General features: G+C 35.5%; 1 protein-coding gene across 15 annotated transcripts in view; it reads left to right on the forward strand.

Annotated features, from left to right (window-relative positions):
• LOC121437316 (synaptic functional regulator FMR1) overlaps window positions 1-18,873 on the forward strand; it is a 41,957-nt gene extending 23,084 nt beyond the window's left edge. The window contains exons 8-18 of one of the 15 annotated variants that reach the window (XM_041637188.1): window positions 905-1,075; window positions 1,189-1,267; window positions 4,914-5,023; window positions 6,811-6,945; window positions 7,434-7,496; window positions 9,668-9,754; window positions 12,239-12,434; window positions 13,907-14,089; window positions 14,732-14,814; window positions 15,411-15,449; window positions 16,986-17,094. In XM_041637188.1, the coding sequence (XP_041493122.1) occupies window positions 905-1,075; window positions 1,189-1,267; window positions 4,914-5,023; window positions 6,811-6,945; window positions 7,434-7,496; window positions 9,668-9,754; window positions 12,239-12,434; window positions 13,907-14,089; window positions 14,732-14,814; window positions 15,411-15,413 (1,110 nt within the window). In that variant the 3' untranslated portion in view covers window positions 15,414-15,449; window positions 16,986-17,094. The other 14 variants (XM_041637178.1, XM_041637182.1, XM_041637186.1 and 11 more) reach the window with 14 other exon arrangements.
• The last annotated feature ends 5,480 nt before the right edge of the window (window positions 18,874-24,353 follow it).

Genomic DNA, 24,353 nt, shown 5'->3' on the forward strand with positions numbered 1-24,353 from the left:
TGATAAACTAGTGTGCATGACTGTTTTCTTCACTACTAATATTAAAGGGGTTCATATATCCTTATAAAAAATACCCATTTTTCAACATGAGCCACTAATCTGTTTGGTTTTCATTAATGGCATGCTAGAACTAAACATTCAATTTTGATATGCTACTTAAAGACAGTGATTATCCACATATGTGGGGTATCATTGGAACTTAGTTTTGTCATCACTGAATATTTTAAAGAGTTCATCAAGCTTGTGGATCCAGATCACAAAGTCTTACAGACTCTGAACACATATGCAAAACCGGTTTGAGAATTCTGTATATTCTGTAAGTGTTCACTTAACTGATCAACTAGAAAATTTTAGATTCCTTTCCTTGGGTTTAGGGAGTGGGGAGTGTGTTGTTTTACTGACACATTTCAGCAAAATATTAAGATCCACCATACCTGGTGATGCATTAAGAAAATGACACCATTTTTAGAAAAAGTACTAACATATCCATAATAAAAGTATACAGAATAATTTTTTCCTTGCAGATAGTGTTTTTAATTGTGTTAACTTAAATTGCAGCGAGTCTGTCAGACCTAGTGAGCTGTTTTTTAATTGGGATTATTTTGTCTGCTTCTTAATTATTACATTGTGGATATCATTGAATAACAAAGGCAGCCTTGCAAATAGGCTTTCAAAAGTAACCTTGAAAAACTGTCAGGTTCTTTCCTGTTAACAAAAAAATGTTAGTTGGCACAGAGCTTCAGTAGCCTAAAAATAAGTTATATGTGATTTTAAAATTAGTTTTCAAATAAAGCAGTTTATAGGACCCTGATATATAGGGTCACGATAATTTACATGGCTGAGCTAAATGAAATTGTCTTCATAATTGATAAAGCATGTTAATAAGTTGTGCATTTTTCTTCAGAGTTCAAGGCAACTTGCCTCAAGATTTCATGAACAGTTTATCGTACGAGAGGATCTGATGGGTCTAGCTATTGGTACTCATGGTGCTAATATTCAGCAAGCCAGAAAAGTACCTGGGGTCACTGCTATTGATTTAGATGAGGATACCTGCACATTTCATATTTATGGAGAGGTAACTATTTCACTATATAATGCAGTTTGCCCCCCCCCCAATAAAACAAACAGTATTTCAAATGACAAATGGTTTTTGGCTTGATACTACACCCACTCACCCCTCTTTATTAGGATCAAGATGCAGTGAAAAAGGCTAGAAGCTTTCTGGAATTTGCTGAAGATGTCATACAAGTTCCACGTAACTTAGTAGGTAAGTCAAAAATAACTTTATATATACCACAAAAATAAAATTCTGTACACATGTTCTCTAACAGTTAAGTCTCTTTCCCTCACTAAAATGTATAATCTAATTGGAGCAATCTTTGAAATGTAACCTGTTCCTACAGTGTTTAAAAAATATATACTCAAAAATTCTATCTTCAGAAGATATACAAGAAATACTTTGTTAGTTCAGACTTATAAATGTTTGAAAGGATAAATTTTTGTTCCCAGCCGCCCAAACCTGAACAATCACAGAGAAACTATATTAATTAGAACAATGTTTGGCTTTTTAGCTCAGGCTTCATATTAACTAACTTTTACATCTTAAATTAACCCATTTCCATTTACTCCCACGCGGCTCATGGTTTGTTACCTCTTGCTTCTTGGGCAAGAGGCATCTGCCTCCTTTGGCAGTTCCATAGTGTGTTTTTAACTCCACCTACTCTCTCTTTATATCTCTTCCAGCCTGGCTATAATCTGCCCTGCCATAGGCCAAAGTAGCTTTATTCATTAACCAATGAAAGCAACACATATACAGAAGGACATCCCACATCTTAGCATATTTTTATCACAGCATTAATTTTTTTCAGAATGAATGAGAATTGAGGTCTTTAGTTTGGTGATATCTGATAAAATCATAGCATTTGTGTCAGTTATCTGAGTTCAAGATCTGGATATGTTCTACTTAGATCTATTAAGTTTGAAATATAAATTAACTCAAAATATCCTTAGGATTTTATGAAGTTGGAATCAGTGGTAACTCAGCTCCTCCTTTTGAGTTGATTAATGGTGTTTCCTAATCATTAGTGTAATGGATGTTAGTATAGGAACTCTTTACTGGCATTCCCAAATAATTCAGCTGTGTTTGAGAGAGCATACCAAAACCAGGTATAGCTTTATATATTAAAAAAACAAAATGTGTTTTGAGTTCGAGTTTATAAATGAGATTCAGGCATATAGCCTCTTAATCTCTTATAGTTTTAAATGAGCAAACTTCCTATGTATTTTATGTACATAGTTTAAAAGATTTGTAGGCTGCATTTTGTCAAAGTACAATCATAATCGTCTTCCAGTGTCACATGTAATATATATTTTGGTTGTTTTTTTTTTTTTTTTCAAGACAGGGTTCTCTGTATAACAGAGCTCTGGCTGTCATAGAACTCACTCTGGAGACCAGGCTGGCCTCAAACTCTGAAATCTGCCTGTCTCTGCCTCCTGATTAAAGACATGTACCACCACCACCTGGCATTCCAGTGTCATTTTAAAAGAACTAGAAATAGCCCAGCGTTCAGGAGACAGGCATAAGAATCACAATTCAAAGGCAGCATGGGATACACCTAGCAAGAGCCTAACTCCAAATAATATCATACTATTTTTCCCATTAATAAAAACAGTTTTAAGATAAAGTACAAATACTAGCAAAATTAGTAGCTCACATGTATATGAAAACAGAAGTATGTGAATGTAGTGTTATTGTGGTAGCACACATATCAGTTGTATAGAAGATATATACATAGCACAGGATGAAGTAATTATATTAGACCTGTGGATGTCCATTTAGTTTATTTTGATGGTGCTATGGTAGGTGAAATGCTTAGATGTAATTGGTAGCTGTGTGACTTTGGACATCTGGTTTAGCTCTTGAGAGTAAGAGTCTTTTACTTCATTTATCACATATATGAATGTGGTAATGGTTCAGCAGCTTAATTGAGGTGTGAGTATGCGTAGTACCTAACACAGTTTTGGGCAAAGGAGGAAACTATATGTTCTCTTTTGTATATCCATAACTACTCCATTTCATCAAGACAGAATTATAGTAGATTGTTCCTTTTGAATTTGTAAATAACTACAATATAGGATTAGACTGTTACCAAAGAGGAAAGAGGGATTATATCTGTAGTCTTGCATTGAATATAGAGGATGTTTAAAGTTGTTTTCACCAGAAAGCCTGTTGCAGTAAATCAGCCTAATTGAGTTCTCTTGCTGTGTTTATACTTTTAGTAAATGAGAGAATTCTGTTTGGGGGAGGTATGCCATAGCAATGGGAATTCTGGGTTTGTTCAGAAAGTATTTTTCCCTAAGGTCTGCTAGGCAGGAGTTCAGGGGAGATGTAATCAGTATTTCATGAGTTTTGTAGAGTCTCACCTACTGATTTATCTGTTTTTCACAAGCCCTCTTTAGTATGTACACCAATTTATCTTCCTTAAAAATTTGCTTTTTCTTTATACACTTTTACAATGAGTTTGTTTAGTCACCAGTACTTAGGGTAGTCAAGGTATTTTCTTAATGGAAACATGCTAAAATCCCAGTTTTCTGTATGCTAATTTATACTTTTATTAAAATCAACATTTATGAATATATAAGGACTATACAGGAAAAACCAACCGGGAAGACTTAAGGTAGGTTTTCTGTATATACTTGGTATTCATATAAAGAAGAGTAAAGCAGAAATAATTAATAACAGATTTAAATTATGAATCCTGTTTTAGTAGCTTGAGTTCTGGTCTCTAACCACTGACCAGACAGAAAGAGCTCATGGTAGAGGAGTGAAGAAGCCATACACAGCAAGAATGTCAAAACTGTGGCTCTGATTACAAGATCCATGAATCCTTCTACAAGAAGATCTTTTGCTAGATTCTTATTTAGACTAGCTGTAAGCAACTTTTGACTTCCCTTTTCACCAATTTTGCCTCAAATTAGGAGGTAGAATAAGCATATAGCAGCACTTCTGTCATGGTTTGTATAAATGCTTTACGTTTCATGGCTGAGTCCTTGGACTCTGGTATGCCACATACATAGGTTTAGAGAATTATTAGTGCTTAATTTGTAAATTCTTACTTTACACTGATGTTTCGTGGTGACTAAAAGCAATCATGCCCCAGTTTTGTATATAATTGAATTTTATAAAATGAGGCAAACAATCAAGTGGTATTTATTACTAGTACTTGATTCTTCTAAGTTTCAACAGATGTTACTGGAAAGTATTCCTAAGCTTTTTCATCCGATTTTGGAATTATCTGGAAGTGTGCTTTACCTATAAATATGCTACTCTGAATTGTCACTAATGCAAAGAAATAACATTCTGTTAGTAACATTGACATGAAGAATTTTTGTTCCTTTTAGATATTATGATAGCTTCCTAAGCTCCTTTGAAATTTAAGAAAATATCATTTGCGGATGTGCCATACACAATTCTAAAATTAGTTCCTACGTATAAATAAGGAAATGTGAATCAGAGCTAGATAAGTATTGGCATTGTCAAATGAGAAAATACATTTGTTATCTTTCTTTTTTGTAATTCCTTTTATAGAGCTTTCCAGAATGGTAAATACCAGCAAGTTTAAAGCATACACTCTTAGGTGAAATAAGAGGTTCTCTTTGAATTACTTTAAAATTTCAAAATTATTCCATCAATTCACAAGTATTAATCAATTGTAGTAACTGACCAAAGGAGTTTAAATAATGACCTAATCAAAGAGACTAATTTATAATTAAACTATCTTCTTAAAAACTTCTGTTATTAATACTATAATCCAGTATGCATATATGAATGTGTAAGATAGTTAATAGTGGAATGTGCTTGTAGGATTTGAGTATATCTTCTTAAAGCCAAACATGAATTATTTATTTTTTAGGCAAAGTAATAGGAAAAAATGGAAAACTGATTCAAGAGATTGTGGACAAGTCAGGAGTTGTGAGGGTGAGGATTGAGGCTGAAAATGAAAAAAATGTCCCACAAGAAGAGGTATGTAATAGTGCTTATGTTTCTGGTTTGTCTATTTTATTTGACTTCCTAATGTAGGAGCCCCTGTATTATACCCATACATTTTTTTTTCCTTTTTGTGATTCTGAGAATCAAAACAGGACTTTGACCTACTGGGCATGTGCTCTAAAACTGAGCATGAATGTAAATGTTCTGATTATCAGACATGCATGATACTATAGACAATAGACATATCTGGTTTGGTTTGGTTTGGTTTTTGGTTTTTCAAGACAGTTTTTCTGTGTAGCCCTGGGTGTCCTGGAACTCACTCTCGCTCTGTAGACCAGGATGGCATTGAATTCAGAAAGATCTACCTGCCTCTCCCTTAGGAGTGCTGGGAATAAAAACATGCACCACCATCACCCAATGTCTATATGTTTTCTAATGCTGGACTTTAGTCATTTTAACCTATATTTGTCTTATTTTGTAATGTTATAAAGGGTAGTCATGAAAACATATCACTAGGTTAGCCATTAATGACAAGTAAATAATATATATATAGAAAGCCTTTTTGTAAATGCTTTTGTTTGAAGGTTGGGTAATAAGTGTGTTCATTCTGCGTGTGCTTTTTCTGCACATAAGATCGCTTCCCCTAGCATCCTATTTGACTTTTATAACCCTCATTCTTATCTACCTGAATATATGCTTATTGGTAGTTGTTGAAGTGTTTATATGGAGCGTGGGAAGGAAGAACATGACCCTTGATGCAGTTGTACTCCCAAGATGCTATCTACTTTATCTTTAAATTAAAAAAAGTGCAGTTTCTTATCTTCTATCTAAAACTACTCTTACTTTCCTGCCAATTCACTGTCTGTTTTAGCTATGTTGCTTCAGCTAAACATCTTTAATACATTTTACAAAATGAAATGAGTGTCTGTATCTGAATTAAAAATAATTCATGTGAAATGCAACCCTCTAGAGGGACTATTGTCAATTAGTGGTCATTGTGAAAGCCTGTCCTTTTTTTCAGTGCTGTAGCCACAGATGAGTTGTCTGTGCTCCATCGAATAACCCCCTTCCTGTACTCAGGCAGGTAGCTCTTCTAAACTCAGTGGATCAACACACTAAAAGAAGACAATGTCAGTAGGTGACTTTGAGAAAACAGTTTCTATTGGTGCAAGAGTGAAATGCAAAATAGGAGTATGGGCGATAGTGACTTAAATGCGTCATATCAATTCATGAAGTAGTCAAACAATAAAAATTCAAAAAAAGATACTATCCACACACAGGGTCATAATGTACACATTAACTAGCTAGCCTTCTTTTGCAAAAGATAATTTTAATTGAAGTTAAATCCACTTAGTGTTTTTTAAGATTTATTTTTATCTATTAAAATGTGTGTTGTATGTGTGTGTGTGTCAGGGAGAGAGAGAGAACATTGGAGAGAGAGAGAGAATGGATCCCCTCAAGTTGGAATTGCAGGCACTTGTGAGCTGTCTTACATGGGTGCTGGAAACCAAAGTACATGCTCATAACTTCTAAGCCATCTCCTCTAGTCCCTGATTTGGCTTTAAATTGCATAATTTTTGCCCCTTATAATTTTATGTGTCAAAACACTTCATAGTAATCTGTATTCTTAAACATCATCCTTAATGGGAAAAGGTGAAATTTAAACATTTTGATTGTTCCTAATATGTTGAATTATAAGATATCTTTATAAATAATTAAGTGGCTGTGCTTAAGAAAAAGAAGTCATTGACACAGTACTGGAACTAAATAATTTTAAAATTGGTACTTTTTTATCTTTTGTGTTTTATGTTTTTATCAAGGAAATTATGCCACCAAATTCCCTACCTTCCAATAATTCAAGGGTTGGACCTAATTCCTCTGAAGAAAAGAAACATTTAGATACAAAGGAAAACAGCACCCATTTTTCTCAACCTAACAGTACAAAAGTCCAGAGGGTAAGAATTAATTTGTCACCTCTAACCACACTAAAAGTAGTATCTTTGGCTCAGATGCCACATTTGGTATTTGAGCTTTTTTTTTCTCTGGTTAGATTTGTAGGCTACTCATAATTCTATATTTTCACATAAGATTGATACCATATAAGATTACAAACCAAAGTAATGGATATTTTTTGATTTATTCACAGTGACAAATCTTAAGCTGTAAACCTAATGGGGTCACTTTTTTCTGTTGAGGGTGGACTTTTTTTTTCCATGCTGTAACTCCTTAAATTTTGCAGGTGTTGTAAGTCAAAGTGTACCTTCTTTTAGATATGCTAGTTACTTCTTAAAGTCATATTTTAGAAACTGGTTTTCACTATTAGAACTAACTTAACTATTTAGAAATGCGTTTAGAAGTCCTGCAGTGAAAGTCCTGCGTTCAGGCTTCTGTGTATCGTTCATTATAGTTAATCACATCACTTGCATTCCTTATACTGCTTTAGGTGTTAGTGGTTTCATCAGTTGTAGCAGGGGAACCCCAGAAACCTGAACCCAAGGCTTGGCAGGTAGGAAACCATTCCTTGAAAAATACATTTTAAGTTGATATTTTAATGTTTATTCCCCTTGTTAAGAAAGACTACAAATGAGCCTCATGGTTGGGGGCTGGTGGAGGAATGTTTGTGGGTATTTGGATCCACGGCCCTGGTCTAAATCTCAAACAACTTCATTCCACTTAGAAGGTTTCCCCTTACTTGCCCAGTGTCGTTTCCCACCAGTCTTCCCCCTGTGTCTCCTAGGAAAGGTCTTGGAATTCTCTGAAATTTATCATAATCTTTGCTGCTTTTCGATGTGTGCACTTGAAACCCAAGTGTGAGTTTATTCTACCTGGACTGTTCTTTCTCCTGCATTTGCCATATCACTTTGACCCTGTTCTGTGTGAAACGTTCCTCGTCTACCTACCACAGGTCTCCCACCTGCTCCATGCTCCTATATGCTCAACCAGAGCATAATGTTATTAGATGTTTTCTTGTTGGTTTCCCCAACCACACTGTAAACTCATCGAGCTCAGGGTCCCTAACCTGGCCTTTGAGAATTGCTTACAATAAGGATGGTATGAATTAGAAGGGACTAAATGCAAAAATGCCATTTTATACAGAGAACTATAACTACAAGTGGATTAGATACTTCTTTCTGCTGTGTATTCCACTTCTCAGAACAGAGAATGACTTTGTCCTAGTATTGGTATTATATTTTTTTCAGTTTATTCAGATATTCTGATGGGGCACTTAAAGTACTTCATGGGTACTTCAGTTTGTAGCATATCATAAGAGAAAATAGTTTTAAATGATGTTTTTCAGATTCAGCCTAATTAAATCTACAACACAAAAATTTAAAGCCTATTTTGCTAATTACTTGGAAAGCATGTAATACTCCATCATGTGATATTTGACACTTGGAAATAATACAGCTGATGCCTCTGTGACTGTGCTAGTGAGAAACAGAATAATATACAATTTGATGGGGCTGGGGGTTGATTTTTATGTATTGTAGTACAGAAGAGAAAATCAATCCTTACAGGTTTACAATGGTACTTGATAGTTCAGGTAGTCATTGTTTCTAGGAGGCAGTGCCTTGCCTACTAGTTGATAATCAGCCTACAAGCAATATTTTCTGATGGTTCAGTTTTGTTCTTCATCAACAGTAACATTTCATGTACAGGTATAAAGAAAATTATGTGTCCTTCCCTTCCTATCTTGAACATACTGTATACTGAATGCAGGCAGGCAAAAGGATCCCAACAATTTCTACATGTACCAAGAAAATGTTCTTTAGAAAAGAATGGCACTTTCCTCAAGGGACAGCTTCTTGGCCTCCTATACCTTTTAGCTTTGCCAAACATAACCTGTAATACTTTTCATTAGTAATATGTGAATACCAATAACCATGTATATTTCTTCAGTAGCATAATAACTGTACTGTTCTCAACTTAGAATGTGTCTTAATTGTCCCCTCTTTGTGCACCTGTAGCTAGGCCTCCCTACTGGTTGTGATGTGGATTTTTTTTGCTTCTTTTATGCTGATGAGTATAAGTATTTAGACTGTACCTTTAAAGTTATCCCTATATTAAAGTGGTATACATAGAGGAGTAAAGGTTTTCTCATGATTGAATTTTGTAAGACTTTCATAATATATTTTTGAAATTTATATGGACTTATGCTTATAATTTTGATTTTTGTTGTTCTTGTACAGATTATGTGGTGTGTTTTAATTTATTCTAATTTTCAGTCATGGTTTGAATTCTGTTGTTTGGTTAGCAAATTGAGTTTGTTTGTTTTTTCATTTGCGTCTCTGGCATCTGAATTTAAACTAGATTTGATTTAGATATAACTTATAGTAAATTGATCAAAACATAAGTATTCTTATTTACACTACACATCTCATTAAAGCTTATATAATTTTTAGTATGTTTGTTATTTTGCCAACATTAAATGATAGTCTTTTAAAACCTTACGGTTTTTAAGGAATCACTATATTGATCTGCCCTTATTCAGATGTAAAACCTGGTTTTACATATTGATTTATATTTTAAATAGATGTTTGTTTGCTTGTTACTTGGCAGACCCTATGGTACAGATTAAGTGTGAGTGTGTGTGTGTGTGTTGTGTTGTTTTGTCATTTTTTTTTTAGATTAATCATCACTAGTTCTTTAGGTTTACTCTTCCAATTTCTTTTTCAGGGAATGGTACCATTTGTTTTTGTGGGAACAAAAGACAGCATCGCTAATGCCACTGTTCTTTTGGATTATCATCTGAACTATTTAAAGGTAAGAACAGGATGACTTTTAACTTCTAATCTTCTTGTGCTAAGTTATTACAAGCTGTATAGTAAATCTTTCCAAAACTATGATCTCTCTGAGCTATGCATAACAATGTATGATCTTGTAAAAAGTAATAAATATTCACATTGTTTTATTTCATTTCTTGATTTTATTTTTTGTAATTTTTTTCATTGTAAATCTTAGGGCTAATATCCCAGTTTTAATATATTCCTATATTTATGGTTATTCTTCTGTTAAACCTTTAGAGTCAACTTAGGGGTGTGTGTGTGTACAAAAAAAGCTAGAAGGTTCAACTATATTAAGAGGTATATTAAGAGGATATATATTTGTGTGTATATATCCTCTTTGTGTGTGTGTGTGTGTGTGTATACATAATCTTCAATATAGTTGAACCTTCTAGTTTTTGTGGATGTTTTCAATCTAAATTTTGTGTCTATAGCACTTGCATTTGTTGTCCCTCTTATGTCATTTATTAAGGAAATCCTAGCATGTCATTATCTTCTGTTTAAATGTTTACCCTTCATACTTTTCTCTATATTATGTTAATCAAAATAAAAACTACTGTGTCTTATTGTATATGCTCATCTTACTGTTGTTACTGTTATGCCTCCTTTAGTTTGCAAGCTGGGAAGTAGGAACCCGGAGGCTATTAGTGAAAAGAGCACGGGATTGGCAATACAACTATGAACTATGTGACTTTAGGCAAGTCACTTCCCTACACTAAATGCTTTTTCAAATTCCCTTTGGCACAAATGTCATAAAATTTAATGAAATGAAATCTTAACTGTTTTCATTTTTATAATGTCTTATTTCTGAAAAAATACCTAATACCAGAATTATTACATAGGTCTTTTAAAAAAAATCTATAAAATAAATCTAAGTTCTATTTCATTTATGATACTATCTCAAGACGTGTTTGCTGACTTAAAAGAATAAAATGTGAATGAGTCTGCTAGTAAGAATGAAAGGAAAAACGGTGCAGTACCTGGTCATTTTGTTCATTCTTAATCGTGGTCAGTTAATAAGTAAATGTGGGAAGGTTTCATCCAGCAAGGTTTGCATGGGTAGGATGCCACTTTGATTTGCTTATTTATTTTTTGTTGGACAGTGTGTTTTATGTGCAATCTGTTGTATGTGTTTTCATTTATAATGTTAGCTAAAATAATTACTAGATAGAAAGGACTGCATTGTATCATGTCCTTGTTTTTTTCAATTAATGCTCTTTCTTAGATATTTTAATTTATTTTTCTCTATTAAACATCTTGTCTGATTATTGGCAGCTGTCCCGTTGCCATGCTCTCCATCACCAAATCATCTTTTGGTTGGGTCTGGCATCTCACCAAAACTAACTGCTTTGCCTAAGTAGAATAACCCTGGAATTCATTTTGTTATTCAATATCTAGATAACACATTCCATGAGCTAGAAATATACTTTTAGGGAGAGCCACTCACTTAGCTATAGCCTTTCCTTTTCCCTACCCAGTTTATTAAAGATTCTGGTTTAGAGAACAAGTAAAATTCACTGTGAATTTGTTCTTAGTCTGACTCTTTTTCTTTCCCAGATGTCAGAACGAAGATTTTGACAACTTAGATTTTGTGGCCTCTTCTTGACTGATACACTGAATATTTGCTGTAGTTAAAGATCTAGCTAATAAGTGAGATGCTCATGGGTATGTTAGAAAGTCAAGGGTTAATATGAAGTTTCATCTGGATTTAACAGAATCCAAATTATTGCACACACTGTGTTTAAGGATCTGTCAGTGGATTTTGGAGTTGATTTTATTTTGTTCAACTCAATTCATATTTGTTATATTTGTTTAAGCAGAGTTTTAGTATTTTAAGAGGTATTCAAGGCATGATGTGAGTTCTAGGTATTTTGATGTGAGACCTAGGGTTCTCCCCCTTAATATAAAGGAATATTAGCACTTTTAGTTCATTCAAAATAAGTGGTCCTTAATACATGTTCTTTAAAAAATACCCAAGCATAATACTTTGTAAATTAAATTATCTGAAAAAATAATTTTATTTAGCTCATTTATAATGTGTGATTATTTTAAAGTTAGTTGATTAAACCTTAAATGTATGTCATTTATCTTTATTTTCATACTTTTTAGTATTGTTTTAGTCAACCTTACATCAAAAAGTCCCCAAACTAACATATCTCTGCCTTATCCATAGACTAATTGAATAGTAGTGCCAAATCACTCAACCTTAAATTTATTCAATATAACTTTAAAAGTGAGTGTTTTTGTTATACCTCTAAGTCTTACCATCAGTAAGTGTATCAATAGTAATTTTCTTTTTAAGACCATTCAATTTCCTGATAATTCTGTGTTAACAGTGTTTACTATAAATTTAGAACTGAAAGTCAAATATTTCCAGTATACTTTTTATCTGATGAAAAGGAGAAAGGTATTACTAAGTAAAATGTCAAATTATTTTTACTGTTATCTTGTATATTTTAAATAGGAAGTAGACCAGTTGCGTTTGGAGAGATTACAAATTGATGAGCAGTTGCGACAAATTGGAGCTAGTTCTAGACCACCACCAAATCGTACAGATAAGGAAAAAGGCTATGTGACTGATGATGGTCAAGGAATGGGTCGAGGTAGTAGACCTTACAGAAATAGGGGGCACGGCAGACGCGGTCCTGGATATACTTCAGGTACAAACTAAGCATTTTCCTCAGTAACTTTATCTGTTCCTAGACTTAATAGCTGCTAATTTCTACTATTCATTAGAACTCCATTATAACAATTTCTCACTACATGGTTTCCAACTCACAGTGGGTCAAATTGTGTTTCAAGAGACATGTAGAGTGAAAGCCTGCTAATGACACACATAGTTCACAGGGCAGTTGTGAGTTCTGTCCATATTCTTATTGGGGATAAATCTGCTTACACCCTTTTGTGTTGATGACCTAAGACCTCTCCTGATTTTATTACTGTATAGCCAAAACTTTTTTCATTTGTGTACTGTGGCTCATTTTTTGTCAGGCATGTGCTGGTCATACTTGCTGGATGGACTGTGTAAATCAGGGGTCTGCATCCTGTGGCTCATAAGGTGATTTTGAGTGGCATGGCCAAAGTCAGCCCTAGGCACAGTCAAGAAGTAGGCGAAGTGTCTCTTTGCCTTCCCAGCTCTTCTGTCCGTGCTTCTTTCTTTTCTCCCAGTAACTTTCAGTGAACCCAGTGCCCACCTACGAGTTCCTACTGTCTTTCTTGCTCAACTGTGTATCTACTATGTAACTTGCTAATGATGGTATAAGGTATAATCCATCTCACCAATATTTGCATTTCAAAAGGGAACTCTTTAAGATGGAAAAGCCTTCAAGATCCACAGGAGTGACGCTATAATGGTGAAGCTATAATTGGTCATTAGCTCCAACAGAGGAAGAGAGAGAGGTAGTAGAGTTGATATTTCAGAGTGGGGAGAGACACCTACTCTTAAGGCCAGCCTTGAACATAACCTTAACCCTTCTCCCAACAGTTCTTTTGACCAATAAATTTCCACCTCACTATGGAGATCTTTTTCCCCCACTCCCAATCCCCTATGTCATTAAACCTCAGACATAATGAGATGTTTTATAGTGAGCCTTTGTTCAGTCAGTCCACTGAGAGTGGGAGGGAAGACTGTGGGTCTTGCATCAGGAATGCATATCCCCTTTTATTGGGGATAATCCCACAAGAGATTCCTCCCTGAGACATAAATGTCATGGTGGCCGTTATTGGCCCCTTTTAGAGTTGGCCAAAATGTATACATTCTTCTGTCCCTGTACTTAATATTAAAAGCTGTCATTATTCAAGTTTTGATTATCAAAGTATTGTGTTAAAGACAATTTTCCCTTCATGATCACGGTTATTTAAAGACATGGCACATTCAGGTCTGAACTTAGATAGCTAACAAAACACCTTTTCTTTTAAAAGAAATATTATAACTAAAATAACTTTAGATATGGCAAGCCCTTCATTTTGAATTTAAAATTACTTGTTTTTAAACATAGAAGATGAGTATATTCTTTGGTAGGCTTCTAAATTGGGAAGAATATTGAATTACCCCTGAAACTTCATCTCTGGAAGCTTCTGTTAACCTCTTTTTAAAATCAGACAATGGTATATAACTTTTAACTCTCGATAGGAACTAATTCTGAAGCATCAAATGCTTCTGAAACAGAATCTGACCACAGAGACGAACTCAGTGATTGGTCATTAGCTCCAACAGAGGAAGAAAGGGAGAGCTTCCTGCGCAGAGGAGATGGACGGCGGCGTGGCGGGGGAGGAAGAGGACAAGGAGGAAGAGGAAGAGGAGGAGGCTTCAAAGGTATAGTGGTTTACATAACTGAAAAGTAAAGGTTAAGGGCCAGTGTGGTGGCTCAACAGATAAAGGTACTTGGCTTCCAAACCTGAAACCCTAGTTCAATCCCCCACATGGTGAAAGGAATGAAGTGACTCTTAACTATATTATCCTCTGGCTCTACATGTAAGCTGTGGTATATGTACCCCAACATATACCCACCCAAAAATAAATTAATAAAAATATAATATTTTTAAAGAAAAATAAAGATTAATGGTATACTGTTAACTGTTTGAAGCTGAATAAAAAGTAAATCTTGCTGATATAACCTGTCTTGTACTTATCTTCATAGCAAATGACACCTTCTTTATGATTTTTGGAATCTATGAATAAATAATGATAACTGGTTCATACTATTTGGGGTTTCTAATCAGCATCTGATTCTTAATCCAGATTGACCTATTGATTCATAAAATAATACCTTCAGAATATTTTGGGTTTTTTGTTAGGAGAATAGATTATTATTAACTGTTGTATATTTGGAATTGGTAGACTTTCCATTACATTTTAGCTTCTATTATTGGCCTAAATGGGGAATCTGAAAATAAACAATTTAAAGCAAATGGTTTAGAGTCACTAACTGTTGACATTCTAAAAATATTCATACAGGAAATGATGATCATTCCCGAACAGATAATCGTCCACGTAATCCAAGAGAAGCTAAAGGAAGAACAGCTGATGGATCTTTGCAGGTAAAACTTAGGTGATTCTTTTCATCTAAGTAGTTTGAATGTGGCCATTTGAAAGTTGAGCGGTTATTTTACTTTATTTTTAAACATGTTCAAAGATAATAAATTTGTAGTATATTAAATTTTTTCTGAAGTGGTACAATTGTGGACAGTCTTAGTACTTTGAGACAAATATGCAAATATGAGGATTTCTCTAGAGAATATGTGACCTTAAATATTTGTGAATACTTTGGCATCCACATTATAATTTTAAGACCATGTTGGTGGTTCTCTAACTCTCTTTAAAAAAAAAGAATATTCTAAAGGAAATGTTCTAAGTGACTAAAGTCAGCTACCCTTTCCTTTTTAAGTGCATGGATAGCATATTATCTTTATCTGTCTCATAGTCATGATAAGATAAGACATAAAGTATCTAAATATTTTCCATGCCCCATGGGTCAGCTATTCATTTACACGCACAGTCTAGTCTGAGAACCCCTTTTCAAGTAGCTTTGTCAATGCTTAACCAGTTGCTAAGTGATTTCAAATTTACTCCCTGAACACATCTAGGCACCTTTACTAAGTACTTCATCTGTATTTTATCTCACCTAATCTTACAGTAATCCACTGAGATAAGAAGTTTATTATCTAATTTATAGGTAAGTAAACAGAAGCTGAGGTTCAGTGCCCACAATCATTTAGCTAGCATATGGTGGAGTATTATTCATTCAAACATTGGTATATGATTCTCAGAATTCATGTTCTCTTTCATTTTATCTGTAATTGTTAACTCTAAATTTTTAAACCAAGAAATAGAGTTCTGACTAGAAACCAGTATACATTCTTAGCTAATTTCAACTCAAATTTTTTATATTAGAACCTTCTTTAGAATTCATACCAAATCTAAGGGAGTGTTAACTTAATGGTAGTTTCTAAAGAACTAGAATAAAAAAGACTAGTAGTGTTCAGCATTGACACTTAAAATAGTTTATGTCCCTTAGAATGTTATTTTTAAATTACATTAATTTTTATGCCTTTCTAGGATTCTAGTTCTCCAAATCATTGTTTCCAGATTTCCTCTTCTCATTCTATTTTTCAGCACTCAAGTTATAGGGCCATCTTATTCTTCCTGAAGTACAAGTTCCTAGAATTCAGCACCTACAGTTTTTCTACAGTTGATACAGACTGATGATACAAAGACCAGAAATTTATGCTAGAACATTATTTAGAATTTTAAAATGTCTTTTTTATTCATTAAATGTATTTATTTTATGTGTATGAGTATATAGGTGCATCAGGCATTGGATCCCCTGGAACTGGAATTACAGGTAGTTGCGAGATACCATTGGGCACTGGGAACTGAACCCAGGTCCTCTACAAGAACATCAGGGGCTCTTAACCACTGAGCCATCTTCCCGTCCCCCATTATTTAGACTTTGAAGCAGCTACAAAGGAAGTTTCTAGAGGATCAGATGGAGATTTTGGTATAGAAAAGCTTATTATACTGATGACAGAGTAAAAGGTGGGAACTAAAGTTAGTTCATGAATGGGTTGGTTGAGTTCATTCTGGTGAAACTGTAATAAGACATTATTTTGTGTCTCTCTTAGTTTTCCCACATTCATTTTGAAATATAATGATATTGTGAGTTGTGCTGTGTATGTGTGTATATATGGTATGCTAGATATTCTGCATATAGCATATATATCTTCTAGTAGCCAGTAATAGTAATGTTATAAATGACCTCACTATTTTTGTTTGCTTAGAAGAATATAAAATGGGAGAATATAAACTTTAGGCCTTTTTTTCTTAGATTTGACACAGTGAGATGACCACTGTTTTCCAGCTAAGGAACAGTGTTTTGAAAACCTAAATCAATAAAGAGGCTACCATGCTTTAATAGAGTTCTGTTTTTATTTCCATATCCCCTTCTATTAAGATTGAGCCTCACTTATATATCTCTGGCTGACCTAGAACTCAGAGGTCCATTTGCCTCTATTTTCCCTTTAACATGTGTAAGTCCCATTTCAGACTTCCATTATTGTCAGGCCATTCACGTAGGATCTGGTGTGTGTGTGTGTGTGTGTGTGTGTGTGTGTGTGTGTGTGTGTGTGTGTATATATATATCAACTATAACTTATTTTAGATTAGAGTTGACTGCAATAATGAAAGGAGTGTCCAAACTAAACCATTACAGAATGCCTCCAGTGAAGGTAACCGGCTGCGCATGGGTAAAGATCGTAACCAGAAGAAGGAGAAGCCAGACAGTGTGGATGGGCAGCAACCGCTCGTGAATGGAGTACCCTAAAATGCATAATTCTGAAGTTGTATTTCCTCTACCATTTCTGTAATTCTTATTCCATTTTAGAAAACTTTGTTAGGCCAAAGACAAGTAGTAGGCAAGATGGCACAGAGCATGAAATGAACACAAATTCTGCAAAGAATTTTTTGATATTGGCCATAAAAAAACAATCTTCCAGATTTGCACAAAATGATCTTGAAATTTGAAGTGTAACTTTTAAGTACACTTAAAACTTCAGGGCAGGATTTTACTTTTTAAAAAAAAAAATACTAAGCAGTGGTCTTTATTAACTAGGACCATTTTCCTGCATTGGGCTATAACTCAGCAGTACATTTCAGTTTTTCTGAGTAAATCACATTTGTGGTAATCATACTAGATCTCTGTCTTCAGTCTCATTTAAAGTCTCCATGAAATTCTGTGCCATTTTGTGTCCTGTGTCAGTTTATGTTTTGGTCCACTTTCCAGTATTTTAGTGGACTCTGAAATGTGTGTCTTGTGACATTTGTCATTTTCATTAGCAAAAAAAAAAAAGTTGTATGATCTGTGCCTTTTTTATATCTTGGCAGGTAGGAATATTATATTTGGATGCAGAGTTCAGGGAAGATAAGTTGGAAACACTAAATGTTAAAGATGTAGCAAACCCTGTCAAACATTAGTACTTTATATAAGAATGCATGCTTTCCATATTTTTTCTTTACATAAACATCAGCTTAGGCAGTATAAAGACTAGGACTTGTTTTTTTTTTTTTTTGTTTCTGTTTTGTTGCACTGAAGTATGACAAATAGTGTTATTGGAAGGGATGTGTAATTTTTCTGTATAGACAGGAAAAGAAATAACTATCTTTTCATTTGGGAGAGGCTAAAAATGTTTTCAGCTACTTGCAAATCTTCCTGGTCAAAAGTTAGGATATGCCTGCTCTTTGGCCTGATGATGAATTTCAACTTAGAGACTTTTTCTTTTGTCCTCCCTAAATTTTGTTTTTCATTCATATTTTATGTTAAAGCTTATTTTGGAAAGATATGAAGGTCATTTTCATGAACACATAATAACCCTCAGAAATAGAGGTACTTTGTCTGAGAAACATTGAAAGCAGATTAATTTTTTTTGTAACTTTGAAATATGAAGTCTAATGTATAAGCAGAATTGAAAGCAGACATAGGATTGGTTAACAAGTAATTTTTTTTTTCTTTTTTGATGTGTTGAGTCTTATTTTTGAGTTTTTTTTTGCTTTTTTTAATGAATGAAATTTACTGAAGAAAAATATGTGAAGGACCTTCACTCTGAGATGTTATATTTTTCTTAAAAATAACTCCGAGTAGGGGTACCATTGAATCTGTACAGAGCCGTACAAACCGAAGTTCTGCCTCTGATATACTTTGTGAATTTGTTTCTTTCAATTTTCATTTTTCATTTACTTTTCCTTGCATACAAATAAACATATAAAATGGTAACAAACTGCACATGGTTTCACAAATATTAAAAGGTCTTTTAAAAAGTATTGCCAAACATTCATGTTGATTTCTAGTTATTTATTCTGGGAATGTATAGTATTTGAAAACAGAAATTGGTACCTTGCACACATCATCTGTAAGCTGTTCAGTTTAAAATACTGTAGATAATTAACCAAGGTAGAATGACCTTGTAATGTAACTGCTCTTGGGCAATATTCTCTGTACATATTAGCGACAACAGATTGGATTTTATGTTGACATTTGTTTGGTTATAGTGCAATATATTTTGTATGCAAGCAGTTTCAATAAAGTTTGATCTTCCTCTGCTAAATTGATGTTGACGCAATCCTTACAATGATTGCTTTTTAAATTTTAAGATAGGAAAGAAATCTATAGAAAGTATTCTGTTACAAAATGTAACTGTTACCATTGGAAATTCCACATTGTCATAGGAGGTTAGCTGTTATTTACCAACTTTCCAAAACATACTCTTCTTTAATAAGGTGAAAAACCAACAAATAGTACACACAGTCACAGTGTACTGTTAAAATATGCACTAAGTCTCTTTTTTACAATGGCTGAATTCAGCAAGGCGCTAACTTGCTTAAATGTGAATTACTAACTTCTAAAACTGTAATTTGATTCACATGTTTTCAAATGGAGTTGGAGTTGATTCATATTACAATATTTCTGTGCAAAATGTGTGTTTTTCAGTTTAAAGTCATGTTTTTAAAATCTTATTAAAGTTTCAAAAATCTGAAGATTGTTTATCTTATCTAAATGTAAATTTTTATTAAAAAGTTGCACTTATGAAAAAGCAAAGTATTAGTCTTACAGCTGTTTGCTCCTGTATTCAGTTTCTACATAAATGGCAAAAAATAATGTGTTGAGTCAAAGCAAATAATCATTTTACATGTTTGTGTGTGTGTGTGTGTGTGTGTGTGTGTGTGTGTGTGTGTGTGTGTGTGTGTGTGTGTGTGTGATGTGAATGAAGATACCCACAGAGATAAGAGAGAATCAGATCCCCTGAAACTGGAGTTACAGGTTCCTGTGAGCCATCATATGGGTTCTGGAAACTGACCCAGGTCTTATACAGAGCTGTAATTGCTCTTAACTAACTGATAAGATATCTCTCTACCCCTTTATCAGTGTGACCAGATATCACACTAACTAAAGCTGGCTTGGAATGGCTCACCTCAACTCAAACTCATGGTAGTCCTTTTGCCTTTCATCGCGAATGTTGGGATTTAATATCGACGTGATCCTGGATTTTATGTTCTTTAAAAAAAAACAAAATTGAAAGTCTGTGTGATTTCTAAAGAGAGAAAGGAGGCAAGTTGGGTGGGCAAGAGGTAGAAAGGGTCTGGAGGGAGTAGGGATAGGGAAAACCATTGTCAGAATATAGTGTATGAAAAAATGTTTTTGATAAATGTAAAACAAGAAAATACATAAATTTTCTATTCCATGTTCTCATAAAATTTCAGTATGATAAGGCATAGGATTCCAGTAAACTGTATTAAACATTAACTCATGGCTGTGAACACATCAGTATACCCTGACATTGGGGGTGGGGAGTAAGCAGGTCTTTGTAATTTAAAAAAAGCTATTTAACCATTTTTATTTCATTGTGTGTGTGCATGTGGAAGTTAGAGTACAACTTTCTGAAATTGATTATTTTCGTGGTGTGTCCCAGTGATCAAACTCAAGCCCCCAGGCTTAGTGGGAAGGACATTTCCCTCTCAAGAAAACAAAGCAAAATTAATTTGTCAGAGATATTTTTGCATGAATACAATCACCCCAGATTCCTTTCCTTCTTACTCTTTCTATGGCTCACTAACACTTCCCTCCAAAGGCCATGTATTTTTTTAAACCCACTGATTGAACCCATTTAGTATTACCTTATGTCCATTGTTATAGGCCGCCTCCTGGATCATGGATAACCTATCAGGCACTGAATCCTTGAAGAAAACTTACACCCCCCCCCCCCCCCGTCCCAGCAGTCAGGAACTGCAAAATTCATCAGCCAGGGAGGAGTGAAATGTCCACCATTGCTGGAATTTTGGCAATTTGATATGTGCCAATCTTGTGCATTTGGTCGGTCACTGTGAGTTCATGTGTGCAACGGCCCTGTCATGTCCAGAAAACACTCCACAGAAGTCCTTCCATACCTCTAGCTCTTAAAAGTCTTCCTGCCTTGGGGTGGAAGTGTGATAGAGATGTCCCAGCTAGAGCCAAGTACTTCTCAGTTTTGTTTACTGCAGTTTGACCAGTTGTGAGTCTATATTGACCACCATTTACTATACTACAAAAGCAAGCCTCTGATGAGAGTTGAGTATAAAGATAAATAGTTAAGGAACAGTTTAATACTGTTCATTTTTGAAATAATATCACTAGATTCTCTTCTACATTCTATGGTCTACTCAGTTCTGAAATAGCCATTTGCCAGGTACAAGTCTTGATTACTCAAAAAACTTAGCAGGCACAAGGATTTTACATCTTGGACATCTTTACTTCAGTGTGTATTGCTTGGACTATTATAAATACTTTTTATATTATGAAATTTTATGGTACTGGGAAAAGAAAATGTGGTATTTTGTTTGTTTCTGACAAAGGTTGCCTGGAAATCAGAGGGTGGAGCTAGCCACTAGTTAACTGTAGTTGGTGGCACACATCTTTAATCCCAACACTTGGGAGGATGAACCAGAAAAGACCAGGATTTCAAGGCCACCCTGGGCTACACAAGATTGAATGTCTAAAAGAAAAACAGCTCACACCTTTGATCCCAATACTAGGGAGGTTGATTTGGGTTTCCCCTCTGTGTGCTGTGAATACCATTGGTTAATAAAGAAGCTGCTTTGGGCATATTGCAGCACAGAATAGGGTAAGGCAGAAATTCCAAACAGAGAGAGGAGAGAGTAGACAGAGTGAGAGATACCATGTAGCTGCCGGAGGAGACAGACACCTGTACCTTACCTGTAAACCACAAGCCTTGTGGTGAAATATAAAATAATAGAAATGAGTTAAATTAAGATGTAAGTGTTGAAGGGGCTGCGAGCCTCTTCCCATAGCCCGGCTCCTGGCTGCCTGGCTAGCTTATACCCCGAAATAACAACAGACAAATTGTATTCTTTTAAACACTGCCCGGCCCATTAGTTTCGGCCTCTTAACCCATTTCTAATAATCTATGTAGCACCACGAGGTGCGCTTACCAGGAAGATTCTAGCCTACGTCCATCCTGGGTCGGAGTTCATTGTGTCTGCCTCAGAGAGCAGAGCTATCGAGTCTGCCCGGGAGAGGGGAGCATGGCATCTCTGTTCCAGAGAGCAGAGCTGTCGAGTCTGAGCTCACTTCCTCTTCCTCCCAGCACTCTGTTCTGTTTACTCCTCCCACCTATGTTTTAACCTATGAGGGCCAGGCAGTTTCTTTATTATAATTAACCAATGACCTTCCTCCATCATGTAAGAGCCAGCTAGAAATACACTTAAACTATTAGCCAAACAATATTGCAAATAATAAAGTTTTTATGTGATTATTTTGGGTCTGGGTGGCCAGGAAACTAGCGAGCAGCCTCCACCAACAGATTGGCATACACTGTCTGGGGCATAGATCCACATAAGACTTAAAAATGCTTAAGAAAAAAAAGGCTTTTAGACCTACAGAAATAGAAGTAAATTGGTGCTAGTCGCATATTTTTATATAGGCTCTGTTTGCTGGCAAGAGGCAGAGATGCAGGTACTTTAAGAGGTTTCCTGCTTTAGTAGCAAAAATATGCACTGTTTTTTTAAGATCTGGCTTCCTGGTTCTTGCTGGCCAATTCTGCTTTGGGCCTTATGCAGAGCACAGAACAGGACAAGTAAGAGGAGGAGAAGGTAGGTGGAGTCAGAGAGATGTCATGTAGCCACAGCAGGAGACAGATGCTGTAACCTTGCCAGTAGGCCACAACCTCATGGTGATGCATGGATTAATAGAGATGGGTAAAAGTTAGCTAGAAATATGCATAAGCTAATAGGCCAATCATTATTGTAATTAATATATATTCTGAGTGATTATTTTGAATCTGGGTGGCCAGGAAATTAATGCCAACAGGAGGTGGAAACAGGATCTAGGTGCATTCAGTCTGATGATTTGTAGAGATAGGATGCTCCATTTAGCCTGAGGAATTGTAGAAACAGGATACCCCACTCAGTCTGAGGATTTAGTAGAGGTAAGAACTAGTGGCTGGCTGCTCTGCTCTGATAGTTTTTTATCCCCTAATATCTGACTCTGGGTTTTTATTATTAAGGCCAATTGGAATTTGTGCTACAATAAAAGCCTTTAGATTTTTCACTTGCCACATGATAAAAGACTATATTTCAAAATTGAGTGTTTTTATAACCAATTTCTATATACTATATACTTGATTATTGGAGTAGATTGAGAAATGAAACTAAATATCAACAGGTCATTGCAAGGAATCCTGGGGATTAGAATTTATTACCATTATTCAGTATTATATGGAATTTAGGTGGTTTATGCTGAACAAGAAAATGAGAACCCTTTTGTCCAAGATAAGATTCGCTTGGTAAATTCTAAGGAATCCTTGTCAGGTTTCCCTAGAGGTCAAAACTTGTAAGATAGTGTATAAAAGAACAGTGCTGGAACTCAAGAGTCTCTGTTATTAGAATGTGCTAGTGTAGCACAAATACCACACATTGCAATGGAAGGGAAACAGGGTGGGGAACTGGATTCCACATTTGACTGGAGTTTAGAATTAGCCCTGTGATACTGTAGGAGACATTTGATCTCTTGGGCTGTCAGTTCAGGGATTAAGGTTAAAGTGGGGAGGGTGGTAAGCATCCTTACTGCACATTTATACTGTATTCACGTTTTATGTGGAGAAAGCTTTTTTGAAAAAACTTCTTTTTTTAATCTTTAGGGGTTTCACATCATGTACCCCAATTCTGTTCACCTCCTGGTTCCCCCATATTCTCCCTTCTCCATGAAATGAAACAAAACAAAGCAAGCAAAAATGAACAACAAAAAATAAACCACAACAAAACAAAAAACATACTCAAAACAGAAAAATCTCTGCTTCTCCTCTCCAGACTCTCCATCACTCCTTTATCCACCCTGATGGCATTGGAGGTTTTGGTGTGTTATATAATATACACCTTTGTCAATCAGCTTGATTAGCAACTGTCCATTGCAGTGAGTCATTGATCTGTTTCAAGGACACCATCCTCACTCTATCTTTACAGGAGCTCTTCTAGGGTATCCTGTGTCTTGGAGATATTGCAGGTATTGTTTTGCAGTACCAGTTCCTTCACAAGCTCCAGCAGGACCTAGATGGGGTAGATCCTAGGGTGTGTCGACCCAAGGCCCAGTTGTGGACCTGGGTGTTAGCCAGGCAGATCATATCTAGCCCCTGGGGCCACCTGCCTTGGATGCAAGGACAGAGTCATTTCCCCTACATGCTTGCCCTCAGGGTAGGTTCATCCTTACCTGTGGTTAGAGGCCAGCTCTCTGTAGTGGCCAGTGCAAGAGGCAAGGTCAGCTTTACCAGGACAGGGAAGGGTGGGACTGGTCAGTATAGCCTGATTTCATCAAGCATGATTCCTAAGGCCTCCTGAGATGACACTGACCACAGACCCCAGCTACAGCTGGATCATGGACCCAGACATAGCCCTAGGCAGCAGCTTAGGCCCAGATGACATCCTGGCTCTAGGTGGAAGGAATGGCCACTCAAGTGGGAATAGTTCCAGCAGCCATATGTTTGCTGGACACTATCAAGGACTCAGGTTGCAGCCCCAACCCTGGACCATTAGTGGCAAT

This window comes from Microtus oregoni, unplaced genomic scaffold (assembly GCF_018167655.1).
Source record: "Microtus oregoni isolate MIOR12 unplaced genomic scaffold, Mior012 000052F_000, whole genome shotgun sequence".
In the NCBI taxonomy this organism is placed as follows: Eukaryota; Metazoa; Chordata; class Mammalia; order Rodentia; family Cricetidae; genus Microtus; species Microtus oregoni.